The sequence below is a fragment of the Cherax quadricarinatus genome, chromosome 59 (assembly GCF_038502225.1).
Source record: "Cherax quadricarinatus isolate ZL_2023a chromosome 59, ASM3850222v1, whole genome shotgun sequence".
Taxonomy (NCBI): Eukaryota; Metazoa; Arthropoda; class Malacostraca; order Decapoda; family Parastacidae; genus Cherax; species Cherax quadricarinatus.
The window spans coordinates 11,540,067-11,561,679 of NC_091350.1; the positions used below are offsets into that span (position 1 = coordinate 11,540,067).

At 36.2% G+C, this 21,613-nt stretch overlaps 1 protein-coding gene across 5 annotated transcripts in view; it reads right to left on the minus strand.

The window, feature by feature from the left end:
• The window catches only part of LOC128698717 (uncharacterized), a 300,712-nt gene that overhangs the window by 268,784 nt on the left and 10,315 nt on the right, over positions 1-21,613 (minus strand). For all 5 annotated transcript variants that reach the window (XM_070097720.1, XM_070097721.1, XM_070097719.1 and 2 more), the window contains exons 2-3: positions 19,802-19,970; positions 18,250-18,357 (exon numbers count right to left, since the gene is read on the minus strand). In XM_070097720.1, the coding sequence (XP_069953821.1) occupies positions 18,250-18,357; positions 19,802-19,964 (271 nt within the window). In that variant the 5' untranslated portion in view covers positions 19,965-19,970. The remainder of the gene's footprint in view (positions 1-18,249; positions 18,358-19,801; positions 19,971-21,613) is intronic.

A 21,613-nucleotide genomic window follows, 5' to 3' on the forward strand; every position in this document is an offset into this window, starting at 1 on the left:
TGGTGGAGGTACGTGAGGCATTACGTAGAATGAAAGGGGGTAAAGCAGCTGGAACTGATGGGATCATGACAGAAATGTTAAAAGCAGGGGGGGATATAGTGTTGGAGTGGTTGGTACTTTTGTTTAATAAATGTATGAAAGAGGGGAAGGTACCTAGGGATTGGCAGAGAGCATGTATAGTCCCTTTATATAAAGGGAAAGGGGACAAAAGAGACTGTAAAAATTATAGAGGAATAAGCTTACTGAGTATACCAGGAAAAGTGTACGGTAGGGTTATAATTGAAAGAATTAGAGGTAAGACAGAATGTAGAATTGCGGATGAGCAAGGAGGTTTCAGAGTGGGTAGGGGATGTGTAGATCAAGTGTTTACATTGAAGCATATATGTGAACAGTATTTAGATAAAGGTAGGGAAGTTTTTATTGCATTTATGGATTTAGAAAAGGCATATGATAGAGTGGATAGAGGAGCAATGTGTGATGAATGGTTTGAAAAACCGACATGTTGAAGATTGAGACACTTATGCAGCATATGGGAATCTTTATTCAGGAAACGTTTCGCCACGCAGTGGCTTCATCAGTCCAATACAAAGAGGAAGGCGTAAGGAGAGGAGGAGAATGAGGTAATCAGTCCCTCAACCTGGAGTCGATGTGTTCAGTCCATCAATCTTGTAGAATGTACAGCATAGGGCCGTAGACGTGGCTTATATACTGTAGTGAGGTGACGTGAAGCAGTTGGAGGCGGGGTCATAGTGGTACCATCCACTAGTCGAAGTAGGTCTTCGTCCAAAGGTTGAACAAGTGTTGAAGAATTCTTTGTAACAAGATCCCATGATGCTGCTGTGTCTGACAGTTGTGATGAATGGTTTGAAAAACCGACATGTTGAAGATTGAGACACTTATGCAGCATATGGGAATCTTTATTCAGGAAACGTTTCGCCACGCAGTGGCTTCATCAGTCCAATACAAAGAGGAAGGCGTAAGGAGAGGAGGAGAATGAGGTAATCAGTCCCTCAACCTGGAGTCGATGTGTTCAGTCCATCAATCTTGTAGAATGTACAGCATAGGGCCGTAGACGTGGTACCACTATGACCCCGCCTCCAACTGCTTCACGTCACTACAGTATATAAGCCACGTCTACGGCCCTATGCTGTACATTCTACAAGATTGATGGACTGAACACATCGACTCCAGGTTGAGGGACTGATTACCTCATTCTCCTCCTCTCCTTACGCCTTCCTCTTTGTATTGGACTGATGAAGCCACTGCGTGGCGAAACGTTTCCTGAATAAAGATTCCCATATGCTGCATAAGTGTCTCAATCTTCAACATGTCGGTTTTTCAAACCATTCATCACAACTGTCAGACACAGCAGCATCATGGGATCTTGTTACAAAGAATTCTTCAACACTTGTTCAACCTTTGGACGAAGACCTACTTCGACTAGTGGATGGTACCACTATGACCCCGCCTCCAACTGCTTCACGTCACCTCACTACAGTATATAAGCCACGTCTACGGCCCTATGCTGTACATTCTACAAGATTGATGGACTGAACACATCGACTCCAGGTTGAGGGACTGATTACCTCATTCTCCTCCTCTCCTTACGCCTTCCTCTTTGTATTGGACTGATGAAGCCACTGCGTGGCGAAACGTTTCCTGAATAAAGATTCCCATATGCTGCATAAGTGTCTCAATCTTCAACAGGAGCAATGTGGCAGATGTTGCAAGTATATGGAATAGGTGGTAAGTTATTAAATGCTGTAAAGAGTTTTTATGAGGATAGTGAGGCTCAGGTTAGGGTGTGTAGAAGAGAGGGAGACTATTTCCTGGTAAAAGTAGGTCTTAGACAGGGATGTGTAATGTCACCATGGTTGTTTAATATATTTATAGATGGGGTTGTAAAGGAAGTAAATGCTAGGGTGTTCGGGAGAGGGGTGGGATTAAATTTTGGGGAATCAAATTCAAAATGGGAATTGACACAGTTACTTTTTGCTGATGATACTGTGCTTATGGGAGATTCTAAAGAAAAATTGCAAAGGTTAGTGGATGAGTTTGGGAATGTGTGTAAAGGTAGAAAGCTGAAAGTGAACATAGAAAAGAGTAAGGTGATGAGGGTGTCAAATGATTTAGATAAAGAAAAATTGGATATCAAATTGGGGAGGAGGAGTATGGAAGAAGTGAATGTTTTCAGATACTTGGGAGTTGACGTGTCGGCGGATGGATTTATGAAGGATGAGGTTAATCATAGAATTGATGAGGGAAAAAAGGTGAGTGGTGCGTTGAGGTATATGTGGAGTCAAAAAACGTTATCTATGGAGGCAAAGAAGGGAATGTATGAAAGTATAGTAGTACCAACACTTTTATATGGGTGCGAAGCTTGGGTGGTAAATGCAGCAGCGAGGAGACGGTTGGAGGCAGTGGAGATGTCCTGTTTAAGGGCAATGTGTGGTGTAAATATTATGCAGAAAATTCGGAGTGTGGAAATTAGGAGAAGGTGTGGAGTTAATAAAAGTATTAGTCAGAGGGCAGAAGAGGGGTTGTTGAGGTGGTTTGGTCATTTAGAGAGAATGGATCAAAGTAGAATGACATGGAAAGCATACAAATCTATAGGGGAAGGAAGGCGGGGTAGGGGTCGTCCTCGAAAGGGTTGGAGAGAGGGGGTAAAGGAGGTTTTGTGGGCGAGGGGCTTGGACTTCCAGCAAGCGTGCGTGAGCGTGTTAGATAGGAGTGAATGGAGACGAATGGTACTTGGGACCTGACGATCTGTTGGAGTGTGAGCAGGGTAATATTTAGTGAAGGGATTCAGGGAAACCGGTTATTTTCATATAGTCGGACTTGAGTCCTGGAAATGGGAAGTACAATGCCTGCACTTTAAAGGAGGGGTTTGGGATATTGGCAGTTTGGAGGGATATGTTGTGTATCTTTATATGTGTATGCTTCTAGACTGTTGTATTCTGAGCACCTCTGCAAAAACAGTGATAATGTGTGAGTGTGGTGAAAGTGTTGAATGATTATGAAAGTATTTTCTTTTTGGGGATTTTCTTTCTTTTTTGGGTCACCCTGCCTCGGTGGGAGACGGCCGACTTGTTGAAAAAAAAAAAAAAAAAAAATATACATTATATATATATATATATATATAATATATACGTATATATATACAGTGGACCCCCGGTTAACGATTTTAATCCGTGCAAGAGGGCTCATCGTTATGCGAAATAATCGTTATGCGAATGAATTTTCCCCATAAGAAATAATGGAAATAAAATTAATCCGTGCAAGACGCCCAAAAGTATGAAAAAAATTTTTTTTTACCACATGAAATGTTAATTTTAATACACACAAACTGAAAAAGGCATGCACAATTACATGACACTTACTTTTATTGAAGATCTGGTGATGATTGATGGGATGGGAGGAGGGGAGAGCATTATCTTCTTACTGTTTAGAAGGGGAATCCCCTTCCATTAGGACTTGAGGTAGCAAGTCCTTTTCTGGGGTTACTTCCCTTCTTCTTTTAATGCCACTAGGACCAGCTTGAGAGTCACTGGACCTCTGTCGCACAACAAATCTGTCCATAGAGCTCTGTACCTCCCGTTCCTTCAAGACTTTCCTAAAATGGGCCATAACATTGTCATTGAAATAGTCACAAGCACGGCTTGCAACAGCTGTGTCAGGGTGATTTTCATCTATAAAGGTTTGCAGTTCAACCCACTCTGCACACATTTCCTTAATCTTTGAAGTAGGCACAATGGATTCCACAACTGGCATAGGCTTCTCAGGGTTAGCCCCAAACCCTTCAAAATCTTTCTTAATTTCCATACTAATTCTCACCCTTTTTACCACAGGGTTGGCACTAGAAGCTTTCTTGGGGCCCATGGTCACTTATTTTCCAGAAACAGCACCGAAAATACTGTAATAATACGAAATATTCCGAGTGTATGCTTGGATGTTACCGCGGAGGCTGGCTGGTAAACAATGGGACGGAGCGGCACATGTGAGGCTGGCTGAGGGCACATTGGACGCGTCTCGGACGAAAATCGGTATGCGGGTTTTTAATCGGTATGCGCGGCAAAAATTTTGCGATAAAAGTAATCGTTATGCGGAAAAATCGCTATGCGATGCCATCGTTATGCATCGCATAGCGATTATATATATATATATATACATATATATATATATATATACATATATATATAAATATATATATATATATATAAATATATATATATATATATATGCAATAAGATCACAGTAAACAGGTCCATGGTCGACAGGAATATAATTGAATCTTGTTTCATAAAAAGCAGTTTTGACAATAATATGAATATTTCCTTTGGTTTATATAAATTAGATCCATTTATAATTAATAGAATTTGGGAAGAATTTAATAATACACTGGACAAATAATCTTTAAAATTTCTTATTTCTTGGGTAGAATAGTTTGTGGGGTGAGTTGTGCCAAGGACCTTTCCAAGTTGGCTCGCTGCGCGTCACGTGTTTAAACCGTTGTGGGATCTGATAGTGAGGTGCCGACCAGACCCCTTATATAGCTTCCTTGGATGCTTTACTTTCATAGTTCCTTGATAATGTGAGTAGTCACGAAAGCGCTTGGAATTTCTCTATTCTTTCAGAGTGGTTGTTTTGCATATATATATATATATATATATATATATATATATATATATATATATATATATATATATATATATATATATATATATATATATATATATATATATATATATATATATATATATATATATATATATATATATATATATATATTATAGATATATATATTATATATAGATATATTATATATATATATATTATATATATATATATATATATATATATATATATAAATATATATATATATATATATATATATATACATATATAAATATATGTATATATATATATAAATATATATATATATATATATATATATATATATATATATATATATATATATATATATATATATATATATATATATATATATATATATATATATATATATATATATATATATATATATATATATATATATATATATATATATATATATATATATATATATATATATATATATATATATATATATATATATATATATATATATATGTATATCAACAAGTCGGCCATCTCCCACCGAGGCAGGTGACCCAAAAAAAAAAAAAAGAAAGAAAATCCCCAAAAAGAAAATACTTTCATCATCATTTAACACTTTCTACCACACTCACACATAATCACTGCTTTTGCAGAGGTGCTCAGAATACAACAGTTTAGAAGCATATCATATAGAGATACACAACATATCCCTCCAAACTGCCAATATCCCAAACCCCTCCTTTAACCCTTTGAGGGTTTTCGCCGTACTAGTACGCCTTACGTGTAGGGTTTTTGACGTACTAGTACTCATAAATTCTAGCGACCTCAAATCTAGTGGGAGAAAGCTGGTAGGCCTTCATATGAAAGAATGGGTCTATGTGGTCAGTGTGCACAGTCTAAAAAATCCTGCAGCACACAGTGCATAATGAGAAAAAAAAAACTTTTTCCATTTTTTTTTTAATAAATCAGCGACTTTGCAGTGTATTTTCGTATGGTATTTATTGTTGTATTCTAGTTTTCTTGGTCTCATTTTATAGAATGGAAGACATATTACTGAAATTGACATGATTTTGACTGGTTTTCCAATGAAAGGTGCCTTGAAATTGAGCTCAAAGTAGCAGAAATGTTCGATTTTTACCAAACTTCAAAAGTAAACAATCGTCGTAAGCGTGCAATACACGTCCAACTGGTGAGTCTAATATTCTTTCACAAGTGCACCAATAATATTTATACCATTTTTACACTAATGCAGTAGTCTGCATAACAGTAAATCTTATATTTTTTGTGAGAATAAAAATTCAAAGTGGAAAGCAAAAGAATATAAGAGGGGCCGAGACGTGACTAATGACTAGAGGAAATGTCATTTTAGTGCCAGGAATGTCTTTCTTGTTTATTCTGGACCCTATTCCGAAATTGGCATCTTTTGAAATTTGTTTGTGAAATTGGCAAAATTGCTAAATTCTGACCACTGTACTGGATAGTTGAATTTATAAATGGGTGGTTTCTTGCACCCATTCGATAGAAAAAATGGAGTTCTAGCAGAAATATTCATGTTTTTGTCGACTAGTACAGTGAAATTGGCCGAAAATGGGGCTCAAAGTGGGCAAAATCGCCGATCCGTAAACATCGCCTGAGACCAGCTAACTGAGAGCATAATTCCGTCAAGTTTTCTATCAAATTTCAAACTTTTGGTGTCGTTATGATCGGGAAAAGATTCTCTATCTTTTCATAAGAGAAAATAATTTTTTTTTTAAATTTGGCCGACCCTGAGAACGAGTTTGGAGAGGGCCTGTCGACCCTCAAAGGGTTAAAGTGCAGGCATTGTACTTCCCATTTCCAGGACTCAAGTCCGACTATATGAAAATATATAATATATATATATATATATATATATATATATATATATATATATATATATATATATATATATATATATATATATATATATATATATATATATATATTATATATATATATATATTATATATATATATATTATATATATATATACAGTGGACCCCAGTGCCCCCATAACGATTACCTCCGAATGTGACCAATTATGTAGGTGTATTTATGTAAGTGCGTTTGTATGTGTATGTTTGGGGGTCTGGAAATGGACTAATCTACTTCACAATATTTCTTATGGGAACAAATTCGGTCAGTACTGGCACCTAAACATACTTCTGGGAGAAAAATATCGTTAACAGGGGGTCCACTGTATATATAATATATATATATATATATATATATATATATATATATATATATATATATATATATATATATATATATATATATATATATATATATATATATATATATATATATATATATATATATATATATATATATATATATATATATATATATATATATATATATATATATTATATTATATATATATATATATATATATATATATATATATATATATATATATATATATATATATATTATATATATATATATATATATTATATATATATATATTATATATATATATATATATATATATATATATATATATATATATATATATATATATATATATATATATATAATTTACATATATATTTATATATATATTTATATATTTATTTATTATTATTTTTTTTTTATCATCACACTGGCCAATTCCCACCAAGGCAGGGTGGCCCGAAAAAGAAAAACTTTCACCATCATTCACTCCATCACTGTCTTGCCAGAAGGGTGCTTTACACTACAGTTTTTAAACTGCAATATTAACACCCCTCCTTCAGAGTGCAGGCACTGTACTTCCCATCTCCAGGACTCAAGTCCGGCCTGCCGGTTTCCCTGAACCCCTTCATAAATGTTACTTTGCTCACACTCCAACAGCACGTCAAGTATTAAAAACCATTTGTCTCCATTCACTCCTATCAAACACGCTCACGCATGCCTGCTGGAAGTCCAAGCCCCTCGCACACAAAACCTCCTTTACCCCCTCCCTCCAACCTTTCCTAGGCCGACCCCTACCCTGCCTTCCTTCCACTACAGACTGATACACCCTTGAAGTCACTCTGTTTCGCTCCATTCTCTCTACATGTCCGAACCACCTCAACAACCCTTCCTCAGCCCTCTGGACAACAGTTTTGGTAATCCCGCACCTCCTCCTAACTTCCAAACTACGAATTCTCTGCATTATATTCACACCACACATTGCCCTCAGACATGACATCTCCACTGCCTCCAGCCTTCTCCTCGCTGCAACATTCATCACCCATGCTTCACACCCATATAAGAGCGTTGGTAAAACTATACTCTCATACATTCCCCTCTTTGCCTCCAAGGACAAAGTTCTTTGTCTCCACAGACTCCTAAGTGCACCACTCACCTTTTTCCCCTCATCAATTCTATGATTCACCTCATCTTTCATAGACCCATCCACTGACACGTCCACTCCCAAATATCTGAATACATTCACCTCCATCATACTCTCTCCCTCCAATCTGATATCCAATCTTTCATCACCTAATCTTTTTGTTATCCTAATAACCTTACTCTTTCCTTTATTCACTTTTAATTTTCTTCTTTTGCACACCCTACCAAATTTATTATATATATATATATATGTATATTTTTTTTTTTTTTTTCAACAAGTCGGCCGTCTCCCACCAAGGCAGGGTGACCCAAAAAAGAAAGAAAATCCCCAAAAAGAAAATACTTTCATCATCATCATATATATATATATATATATATATATATATATATATGTATATATGTATATATGTGTATATATATATATATATATATATACATACATCTAGGTTTTTCTCCTTTTTCTAAATAGCTCTTGTTCTTTTTTATTTCTTCTATTGTCCATGGGGAAGTGGAAAAGAATCTTTCCTCCGTAAGCCATGCGTGTCGTATGAGGCGACTAAAATGCCGGGAGCAATGGGCTAGTAACCCCTTCTCCTGTATACAATTACTAAAAAAGAGAAGAAGAAAAACTTTATAAAACTGGGTTGCTTAAATGTGCGTGGATGTAGTGCGGATGACAAGAAACAGATGATTGCTGATGTTATGAATGAAAAGAAGTTGGATGTCCTGGCCCTAAGCGAAACAAAGCTGAAGGGGGTAGGAGAGTTTCAGTGGGGGGAAATAAATGGGATTAAATCTGGAGTATCTGAGAGAGTTAGAGCAAAGGAAGGGGTAGCAGTAATGTTAAATGATCAGTTATGGAAGGAGAAAAGAGAATATGAATGTGTAAATTCAAGAATTATGTGGATTAAAGTAAAGGTTGGATGCGAGAAGTGGGTCATAATAAGCGTGTATGCACCTGGAGAAGAGAGGAATGCAGAGGAGAGAGAGAGATTTTGGGAGATGTTAAGTGAATGTATAGGAGCCTTTGAACCAAGTGAGAGAGTAATTGTGGTAGGGGACTTGAATGCTAAAGTAGGAGAAACTTTTAGAGAGGGTGTGGTAGGTAAGTTTGGGGTGCCAGGTGTAAATGATAATGGGAGCCCTTTGATTGAACTTTGTATAGAAAGGGGTTTAGTTATAGGTAATACATATTTTAAGAAAAAGAGGATAAATAAGTATACACGATATGATGTAGGGCGAAATGACAGTAGTTTGTTGGATTATGTATTGGTAGATAAAAGACTGTTGAGTAGACTTCAGGATGTACATGTTTATAGAGGGGCCACAGATATATCAGATCACTTTCTAGTTGTAGCTACACTGAGAGTAAAAGGTAGATGGGATACAAGGAGAATAGAAGCATCAGGGAAGAGAGAGGTGAAGGTTTATAAACTAAAAGAGGAGGCAGTTAGGGTAAGATATAAACAGCTATTGGAGGATAGATGGGCTAATGAGAGCATAGGCAATGGGGTCGAAGAGGTATGGGGTAGGTTTAAAAATGTAGTGTTAGAGTGTTCAGCAGAAGTTTGTGGTTACAGGAAAGTGGGTGCAGGAGGGAAGAGGAGCGATTGGTGGAATGATGATGTAAAGAGAGTAGTAAGGGAGAAAAAGTTAGCATATGAGAAGTTTTTACAAAGTAGAAGTGATGCAAGGAGGGAAGAGTATATGGAGAAAAAGAGAGAAGTTAAGAGAGTGGTGAAGCAATGTAAAAAGAGAGCAAATGAGAGAGTGGGTGAGATGTTATCAACAAATTTTGTTGAAAATAAGAAAAAGTTTTGGAGTGAGATTAACAAGTTAAGAAAGCCTAGAGAACAAATGGATTTGTCAGTTAAAAATAGGAGAGGAGAGTTATTAAATGGAGAGGTAGAGGTATTGGGAAGATGGAAGGAATATTTTGAGGAATTGTTAAATGTTGATGAAGATAGGGAAGCTGTGATTTCGTGTATAGGGCAAGGAGGAATAACATCTTGTAGGAGTGAGGAAGAGCCAGTTGTGAGTGTGGGGGAAGTTCGTGAGGCAGTAGGTAAAATGAAAGGGGGTAAGGCAGCCGGGATTGATGGGATAAAGATAGAAATGTTAAAAGCAGGTGGGGATATAGTTTTGGAGTGGTTGGTGCAATTATTTAATAAATGTATGGAAGAGGGTAAGGTACCTAGGGATTGGCAGAGAGCATGCATAGTTCCTTTGTATAAAGGCAAAGGGGATAAAAGAGAGTGCAAAAATTATAGTGGGATAAGTCTGTTGAGTGTACCTGGTAAAGTGTATGGTAGAGTTATAATTGAAAGAATTAAGAGTAAGACGGAGAATAGGATAGCAGATGAACAAGGAGGCTTTAGGAAAGGTAGGGGGTGTGTGGACCAGGTGTTTACAGTGAAACATATAAGTGAACAGTATTTAGATAAGGCTAAAGAGGTCTTTGTGGCATTTATGGATTTGGAAAAGGCGTATGACAGGGTGGATAGGGGGGCAATGTGGCAGATGTTGCAAGTGTATGGTGTAGGAGGTAGGTTACTGGAAGCAGTGAAGAGTTTTTACGAGGATAGTGAGGCTCAAGTTAGAGTATGTAGGAAAGAGGGAAATTTTTTCCCAGTAAAAGTAGGCCTTAGACAAGGATGTGTGATGTCACCGTGGTTGTTTAATATATTTATAGATGGGGTTGAAAGAGAAGTAAATGCGAGGGTCTTGGCAAGAGGCGTGGAGTTAAAAGATAAAGAATCACACACAAAGTGGGAGTTGTCACAGCTGCTCTTTGCCGATGACACTGTGCTCTTGGGAGATTCGGAAGAGAAGTTGCAGAGATTGGTGGATGAATTTGGTAGGGTGTGCAAAAGAAGAAAATTAAAGGTGAATACAGGAAAGAGTAAGGTTATGAGGATAACAAAAAGATTAGGTGATGAAAGATTGAATATCAGATTGGAGGGAGAGAGTATGGAGGAGGTGAACGTATTCAGATATTTGGGAGTGGACGTGTCAGCGGATGGGTCTATGAAAGATGAGGTGAATCATAGAATTGATGAGGGAAAAAGAGTGAGTGGTGCACTTAGGAGTCTGTGGAGACAAAGAACTTTGTCCTTGGAGGCAAAGAGGGGAATGTATGAGAGTATAGTTTTACCAACGCTCTTATATGGGTGTGAAGCGTGGGTGATGAATGTTGCAGCGAGGAGAAGGCTGGAGGCAGTGGAGATGTCATGTCTGAGGGCAATGTGTGGTGTGAATATAATGCAGAGAATTCGTAGTTTGGAAGTTAGGAGGAGGTGCGGGATTACCAAAACTGTTGTCCAGAGGGCTGAGGAAGGGTTGTTGAGGTGGTTCGGACATGTAGAGAGAATGGAGCGAAACAGAATGACTTCAAGAGTGTATCAGTCTGTAGTGGAAGGAAGGCGGGGTAGGGGTCGGCCTAGGAAGGGTTGGAGGGAGGGGGTAAAGGAGGTTTTGTGTGCGAGGGGCTTGGACTTCCAGCAGGCGTGCGTGAGCGTGTTTGATAGGAGTGAATGGAGACAAATGGTTTTTAATACTTGACGTGCTGTTGGAGTGTGAGCAAAGTAACATTTATGAAGGGATTCAGGGAAACCGGCAGGCCGGACTTGAGTCCTGGAGATGGGAAGTACAGTGCCTGCACTCTGAAGGAGGGGTGTTAATGTTGCAGTTTAAAAACTGTAGTGTAAAGCACCCTTCTGGCAAGACAGTGATGGAGTGAATGATGGTGAAAGTTTTTCTTTTTCGGGCCACCCTGCCTTGGTGGGAATCGGCCGGTGTGATAATAAAAATAAAAAAAAAAAATATATATATATATATATATATATATATATATATATATATACACACACACATATACATACATACATACATACATACATGCAATAAGATCACAGTAAACAGGTGATTTCAGAATATGCAAAACAACCACTCTGAAAGAATAGAAAAATTCCAAGCGCCTTCGTGACTACTCACATTATCAAGGAACTATGAAAGTAAAGCATCCAAGGAAGGTATATAAGGGGTCTGGCCAACACCTCACTATCAGATCCCACAACGGTTAAACACCTGACGCGCGCCGGCCCAACTGGCTTGTTGATATTTTGAGCCCTATTGTTGGCAAAATTTCTAACTTTAATGTTAAAAACAACATAGACTTAGTTGATAAATTAAGCTCCTTGACTGACTTAAATCATTTTAACATGGTTACTTTTGATGTTACTTCCTTGTTTACGAAAGTTCCTGTTGATGATTTATTAAGTTTCTTATCTGAAGAACTCGTTAACTATGATTTACCATTGCCAGTTCCTACTATCATTAAACTTATTAAACTTTGCATTGTTGATGCAAAATTTGTATTTAATGATAAGTTTTACACTCAGAAGTTTGGTATGGCAATGGGAAATCCTCTTTCACCTCTTCTTAGTAACCTATACATGGAATTTTTTGAAACAAGGTTGGTTAACACAATCCTCCCTAATAGAGCTAAATGGTTCAGATATGTTGATGATATTTTGTGTCTTATGCCCAAAAATGTAGATATACACCATTTCCTTGGAAAATTAAATAGCTTAGCCCATTCTATAAACTTTACTGTTGAGTTTTAAGAAAATAACTCATTGCCTTTTCTAGATGTTTTAATTATTAAGGGTAATAATGAATTCAAATTTAAAATTTACAGAAAACCTACAAATAACTGTTCCTATGTCCACTATTATTCTTCGCATCAAGATAGAGTCAAACTGTCTGTTTTCTCATCAATGTTTTTGAGAGCTTTACGAATTTGTAGTCCTGAGTTCATAGATGAGGAAATATCCAAAATTTATGAAATAGGTAATGATTTAAAATACCCAAGAAATGTAATTGATAAATCTTTTAAAGTTGCTAGAAATACTTTTTACAATCCAAAAAGGGACAACCAGCCTTATTCAACTAAAAATATGTTGGTCCTCCCTTACCATGAAAACTTGGTAGATATGCCTTCTCTTCTTAAGACTTTTAATAATAAAGTTGTATTAAAAAATCTTGATACAGTAAAAAAACTTCTGATAAAGAATTCCCCCAAAAATGCTGATGGATGTGTCTATAAGATTCCTTGTAAAATTTGCGATAAAGTTTATTACGGTCAAACTGGTAAAAATCTCGAACTAAGATTAAAACAACATAAATATAGCATTAGAACTGGACAAGATTCCAATGCTCTATTTATTCATGTAAGAGATTTTAACCATCCAATTGATTTTCAAAAAGTTGAGAAAGTAGTATCAAGCAAGTCCATGGTCGACAGGAATATAATTGAATCTTGTTTCATAAAAAGTAGTTTTGACAATAATATGAGTATTTCCTTTGGTTTATATAAATTAGATCCATTTATAATTAATAGAATTTGGGAAGAATTTAATAATACACTGGACAAGTAATAATTTTAAAAATTTTCTTGGGTAGAATAGTTTGTTGGTGGGTTGTGCAAAGGACCTGTCCAGTTGGACCGGCGCGCGTCAGGTGTTTAACCGTTGTGGGATCTGATAGTGAGGTGTTGGCCAGACCCCTTATATACCTTCCTTGGATGCTTTACTTTCATAGTTCCTTGATAATGTGAGTAGTCACGAAAGCGCTTGGAATTTCTCTATTCTTTCAGAGTGGTTGTTTTGCATATACATACATATATATATATATACACACACACAATGCCTGCACTTTAAAGGAGGGGTTTGGGATATTGGCAGTTTGGAGGGATATGTTGTGTATCTTTATATGTGTATGCTTCTAGACTGTTGTATTCTGAGCACCTCTGCAAAAACAGTGATAATGTGCGAGTGTGGTGAAAGTGTTGAATGATGATGAAAGTATTTTCTTTTTGGGAATTTTCTTTCTTTTTTGGGTCACCCTGCCTCGGTGGGAGACGGCCGACTTGTTGAAGAAAAAAAAAAAAAAAAAAAAAAAAAAAAAATTATATATATATATATATATATATATATATATATATATATATATATATATATATATATATATATATATATATATATATATATATATATATATATATATATATATATATACATGTATATATATAAATATATATATATATATATATATATATATATATATATATATAAATATATATATATATATATATATATATATATATATAAATATATATATATATATAAATATATATATATATATATATATATATATATATATAAATATATATATATATATATATATATATAAATATATATATATAAATATATATATATATATATATAAATATATATATATATATATATATATATATAATATATATATATATATATATATATATATATATATATATATATATATATTTATATATATATATTTATATATATATATATATATATATATATATATTTATATATATATATATATATATATATATATATATATTTATATATATATATATATATATATATATATATTTATATATATATATATATATATATATATATATATATATATATATATATATATATATATATATATATATATATATATATATATATATATATATATATAGAGTAAGAGGTAGATGGGAAAAGAGGAAGGTGGCAACAACAAGTAAGAGGGAGGTGAAAGTGTATAAACTAAGGGAGGAGGAAGTTCGGGTGAGATATAAGCGACTATTGGCAGAAAGGTGGGCAAGTGCAAAGATGAGTAGTGGGGGGGTTGAAGAGGGTTGGAATAGTTTTAAAAATGCAGAATGTGGGGCAGAAGTTTGTGGTTATAGGAGGGTGGGGGCAGGAGGAAAGAGGAGTGATTGGTGGAATGATGAAGTAAAGGGTGTGATAAAAGAGAAAAAGGTAGCTTATGAGAGGTTTTTACAAAGCAGAAGTGTTATAAGAAGAGCAGAGTATATGGAGAGTAAAAGAAAGGTAAAAAGAGTGGTGAGAGAGTGCAAAAGGAGAGCAGATGATAGAGTGGGAGAGGCACTGTCAAGAAATTTTAATGAAAATAAGAAAAAATTTTGGAGTGAGTTAAACAAGTTAAGAAAGCCTACGGAAAATATGGATTTGTCAGTTAAAAACAGAGTAGGGGAGTTAGTAGATGGGGAGATGGAGGTATTGGGTAGATGGCGAGAATATTTTGAGGAACTTTTAAATGTTAAGGAAGAAACAGAGGCAGTAATTTCATGCACTGCTCAGGGAGGTATACCATCTTTTAGGAGTGAAGAAGAGCAGAATCTAAGTGTGGGGGAGGTACGTGAGGCATTACGTAAAACGAAAGGGGGTAAAGCAGCTGGAACTGATGGGATCATGACAAATGTTAAAAGCAGGGGGGGATATAGTGTTGGAGTGGTTGGTACTTTTGTTTAATAAATGTATGAAAGAGGGGAAGGTACCTAGGGATTGGCGGAGAGCATGTATAGTCCCTTTATATAAAGGGAAAGGGGACAAAAGAGACTGTAAAAATTATAGAGGAATAAGCTTACTGAGTATACCAGGAAAAGTGTACGGTAGGGTTATAATTGAAAGAATTAGAGGTAAGACAGAATGTAGGATTGCGGATGAGCAAGGAGGTTTCAGAGTGGGTAGGGGATGTGTAGATCAGGTGTTTACATTGAAGCATATATGTGAACAGTATTTAGATAAAGATAGGTAAGTTTTTATTGCATTTATGGATTTAGAAAAGGCATATGATAGAGTGGATAGAGGAGCAATGTGGCAGATGTTGCAAGTATATGGAATAGGTGGTAAGTTATTAAATGCTGTAAAGAGATTTTATGAGGATAGCGAGGCTCAGGTTAGGGTGTGTAGAAGAGAGGGAGACTACTTCCCGGTAAAAGTAGGTCTTAGACAGGGATGTGTAATGTCACCATGGTTGTTTAATATATTTATAGATAGGGTTGTAAAGGAAGTAAATGCTAGGGTGTTCGGGAGAGGGGTGGGATTAAATTTTGGGGAATCAAATTCAAAATGGGAATTGACACAGTTACTTTTTGCTGATGATACTGTGCTTATGGGAGATTCTAAAGAAAAATTGCAAAGGTTAGTGGATGAGTTTGGGAATGTGTGTAAAGGTAGAAAGTTGAAAGTGAACATAGAAAAGAGTAAGGTGATGAGGGTGTCAAATGATTTAGATAAAGAAAAATTGGATATCAAATTGGGGAGGAGGAGTATGGAAGAAGTGAATGTTTTCAGATAGTTGGGAGTTGACGTGTCAGCGGATGGATTTATGAAGGATGAGGTTAATCATAGAATTGATGAGGGAAAAAAGGTGAGTGGTGCATTGAGGTATATGTGGAGTCAAAAAACGTTATCTATGGAGGCAAAGAAGGGAATGTATGAAAGTATAGTAGTACCAATACTCTTATATGCGTGTGAAGCTTGGGTGGTAAATGCAGCAGCGAGGAGACGGTTGGAGGCAGTGGAGATGTCCTGTTTAAGGGCAATGTGTGGTGTAAATATTATGCAGAAAATTCGGAGTGTGGAAATTAGGAGAAGGTGTGGAGTTAATAAAAGTATTAGTCAGAGGGCAGAAGAGGGGTTGTTGAGGTGGTTTGGTCATTTAGAGAGAATGGATCAAAGTAGAATGACATGGAAAGCATATAAATCTATAGGGGAAGGAAGGCGGGGTAGGGGTCGTCCTCGAAAGGGTTGGAGAGAGGGGGTAAAGGAGGTTTTGTGGGCAAGGGGCTTGGACTTCCAGCAAGCGTGCGTGAGCGTGTTAGATAGGAGTGAATGGAGACGAATGGTACTTGGGACCTGACGATCTGTTGGAGTGTGAGCAGGGTAATATTTAGTGAAGGGATTCAGGGAAACCGGTTATTTTCATATAGTCGGACTTGAGTCCTGGAAATGGGAAGTACAATGCCTGCACTTTAAAGGAGGGGTTTGGGATATTGGCAGTTTGGAGGGATATGTTGTGTATCTTTATATGTGTATGCTTCTAGAATGTTGTATTCTGAGCACCTCTGCAAAAACAGTGTTAATGTGCGAGTGTGGTGAAAGTGTTGAATGATGATGAAAGTATTTTCTTTTTGGGGATTTTCTTTCTTTTTGGGTCACCCTGCCTAGGTGGGAGACGGCCGACTTGTTAAAAAAAAAATTATACAGGATAACGGGTTACTAGCCCCTTGCTCCTGGCATTTTAGTCGCCTCTTACAACACGCACGGATTACGGAGGAAGAATTCTGTTCCACTTCCCCATGGAGATAAGAGGAAATAAACAACAACAAGAACTTGAAAGAAAATAGCAAAAAACCCAGAGGGGTGTGTGTGTATATATATATGCTTGTACATGTATGTGTAGTGTGACCTAAGTCTAAGTAGAAGTAGCAAGATGTACCTGAAATCTTGCATGTTTATAAACAGAAAAAAAGACACCAGGAATCTTACCAACATGAAAAACAATTATAGGCTTCTGTTTTACACTCACTTGGCAGGACTGTAGTACCCCTTTGGGCGGTTGTTGTCTACCAACCTACTACATGGAGCAATTCATAAATAATTATTGTAGCTGCATGTGTACCCTCTAAGTCTGTAGTGATTAAGTTTGTGAAGAAGAATACTGCAGTTAGATTTTTTATTTGTGTAAGGATTTTGATGTAGTTGGTCAACTACATCAAAATCCTTACACAAATAAAAAATCTAACTTATGAATGCCCAAGTTACAATGATTAGCACTTTCAACCAAATTGCTTTATAAAGGTTTATTGTAATTACAAATACATGGCACAGTAATTATCCTTTGTACAGGAGGGCCCTGCTTATATAACAGGTTAGGTTCTGGGCTACTGCTTTAAAGTGAAAATCCTTGTAAAAGTGAAACAGCCTTTTTTTCACTTTCAAATGCATATAAAAGTCTGATAACTTGTTTACACTATCATATATTAGGTGAGGAAAAGAGCTAGGCCTAAAATATGCATATATAGTACACCCATTACTTAGCTTAAAATATTTTTTCCTTAGCTTATAGTGAGTTGTGAATATATTTAATAGGAAGTCTGAATAAATGAGGGCTGTATGACCCTTGTAGGTTTAGTGGTTCTTTTTGATTATAATAATGAATAAATGAGGAATGGGTATAAATGAAAACCGCTGCATTAGCAAAACACTGTAAAGTGGGTCCCACCTGTACCATTGTTTCCTAAATGATAATATGCTCAGGGTTACAAACAACTCTTTTTAAGTTGAATATGGAAAACACAGCACATATGTTAGTGCAGCATCCCCTGTAGCAAACTGGTTACAAACAAATCATTGCATCTCTCCCAGCCAAGGGCAGATAGCTTACCTGCACTGTGGGGCAGAGATGGGAATCTCTGTACAAGTGGTAAACCTGATGGAGATGTCCCTGGCTCCTCCTTTGCCCTGACCAGGAACTCCTGCCTTGGATGGAGTGCTGGGAAATTAAGGAAATGCAAATTATGCTAAGGCAAAAAAAAAAAAAAAGTGAACAACATATGCAGTACTGTACTTGTAATGAAAATACGCAGAGTGCTAGCCCTTTGTTTCTCAGTTGTTTCAATAACTGACATCAGTAACGACATAGAGAAACTTCAACATATGAGCAAGTCCACTTACATCCACTTCCCCTGTTCACCCAGCATTAAATTAGTAGTCTGCTGTGGGTCACATCCAAAAGAGGATCGAGGAACCTAACTGAAAATAACAAATTGCGCAGTAGTCTTGGTTATCATGCATTATTAACCCTTTAGGGTTAATGTACAAGGGAAATCTTCTATGAAGATTTAGAAGACTAAAATAATACAATGAGAGAACTTAAATCTCTAAGTTCTCTCAGGCACTTATAGAGTCCTCTGATACTCCTCACAATGTAAGCTTCCACAGCAATTTGGTTCATAGTTAAGATATAAAAAGAAACAATGGTAAAAGGCAAATATCAATAATACATTACTGGTGATCCTTCACCATGTGTGTTGTAAATCCATAGTAATTTGGTTGAAAATATCGAGAAGGCAACTTTCTTGTAATTGTCATCAACTCTGGAGGTTAATATGCCAAGAAAACCCAACAAAAGGTAACCAATGACGTATTTTTCTACTCTTCCCAAGGTTTTTTCCTAGGATGCAATCCACAATTGCTGATTACTAGTTAATCTATTTTCTGCTAGGTAAACTGGGACAGTACGTTTAAGGACTCGCCCATACCTCTCATACTGCTGAGATTCATAAACAAATTCCTTCTAACTCAATAAATGATATTTAGTATGCAATTCGTTATCAGTGAGTGACAGTTCTAAAGAATCTGAAAAGAAAATATTAGAGAAAATCAAACCAGAATGTGAAAATAAGAGTTAACATACAATGAGAAATGTTTTGCCACGATCTCAAGTTACTGTGAAGAAACCCACGTGTCAACAAATAAATAATGCTGGATTAAAGAAGATACTACTACTCTAAAACCCAAGACCTTAAAATAGGAAGCTAGGGAAAACTGTAGTTTTCCTAACCCCCACACCTAGCTCCTTGGATAACTAGCTTAACCCTTTACCAGGCCTGGTAAAGGGTAATGGACTAATTTTTCAAAGGTTTTATTCAAATTTCCCCTCAAGCAGATTCCTTGATGCTGGTGAAGGACTTGTGATCTAAGGAACTGGACCTGAGATCTAACTTCTTGAATCCTCTTAATCCTGTTCATATCACCAAGTGACTCTTTATAAGAGCACTGTATATAATTCTGTAGTAGGAAAACAACTACCAGAACAATTATAACTCACAATGGTAATGTCATGAATGATCTACTTTTAATACAAGTGGAAAATACAGAAGATTTATCCCAGGTCTGCCAGGAAACTCACATCCTGATACGTTTTTTTTACATACCTGCAGCTTCTGCCACCTCCTCCACTGCTTGCTGATGTACCACATGTCGATAGACAGAACTAGCAATCCTGGTTTCCTCTTCCAATATTTTTAGCTCTTGTACAGGCACTGGTTCCTCCAAGTCCTCCTCTTCTTTAAAAATCTTTAGAGCTTCCCCCTCCATTTTTACCTGTATATGCAGTGAAAGATACAATCAAATTGAAATGAAAAATGGTTAATTTGATTATATTGTAAATGTATCTGGAAAATACAAAATTATGTGGCAAGTAATGACAATACAAGTTATTAAAAGTGACTCTTAGCACAACACTTTTATGTAAATATAGAGAAAAAGCATACAATAACTTTCATGATATTAATCATGCCATCCTATTTGTCTAAAACTTAAAACATCTGGAATAATACTATACAATTTTTTTTTATTAACACATCGGCCATTTCCCACTAAGGTAGGGTGGCCCAAAAAACAAAAACTTTCATCATTATTCACTCCATCACTGTCTTGCCAGAGGCATGCTTACACTACAATTATAAAACTGCAACATTAACATCCCTCCTTCAGAGTGCAGGCACAGTACAGTGGACCCCCGCATAACGATTACCTCCGAATGCGACCAATTATGTAAGTGTATTTATGTAAGTGCATTTGTACGTGTATGTTTGGGGGTCTGAAATGGACTAATCTACTTCACAATATTCCTTATGGGAATAAATTCGGTCAGTACTGGCACCTGAACATACTTATGGAGTGAAAAAATATCGTTAACCGGGGGTCCACTGTACTTCCCATCTCCAGGACTCAAGTCCAGCCTGCCAGTTTCCCTGAATCCCTAAATAAATATTACCTTGTTCACACTTCAACAGTACGTCAAGTCCTAAAAACTATTTGTCTCCATTCATTCCTATCTAACACACTCACACATTCTTCCTGGAAGTCCAAGCCCCTTGCACAAAAAAAAATTTACCCCCTCCCTCCAACTTTCCCCCTGCACAAAAAAACTTTACCCCTTACCTCCAACTTTTCCTAGGCCAACCCTTACCCCCGCCTTCCCTCCACTACAGATTTATACACTCTCAAAGTTATTTTATTTTGCTCAACAACCCTTCTTCAGCCCTCTGGATAATAGTTTTGGTAATCCCACACCTTCTAATTTCCAAACTACGAATTCTCTGCATTATATTCACACCACACATTGTCCTCAAACACAACTTATCCACTGCCTCCAGCCTTCTCTTTGTTGCAACATTCACCACCCATGCTTTACACCCACATAAGAGCATCGGTATAACTATACTCTCATACGTTCCCCTCTATCATAACATATATTTGCAAAACATTGTATATACAGCATGAACAGTGGCTACTTGTTTCTGAAATCCTGTACAGTACATTCTTATGCTTTATCTCAAGCCCACCTTTCCAGAAAAACACATAATTTAGTCTGCTTGAAATGCCCCGGCATGATAGTGGCTTTCTTTGTACCTAACAAATTATAAAATGTAATCACACATTGTAACTTTTACAAAGAAATAAATTTTGTATTTGTATTTGTAGTGTAGTAAACACCTCTCCCTAACATATCCGAACATCAGCTAAATGCGATGTGAAAACTTCATATCCACATTCTCAGTGTCACAAACCTATGTAAAACAGTATAATCTCATCCTTAATATCTGTAATCCTCTCAACCATTAAAACACTGATTGTGTCACCTTTATGTTAATATGCAAGATTCCTCATTATCTATAATCATAATCACACCTGTAATTCTTCAAACTTGAAAGAAGCTATATAACATGTACTAATAGGAT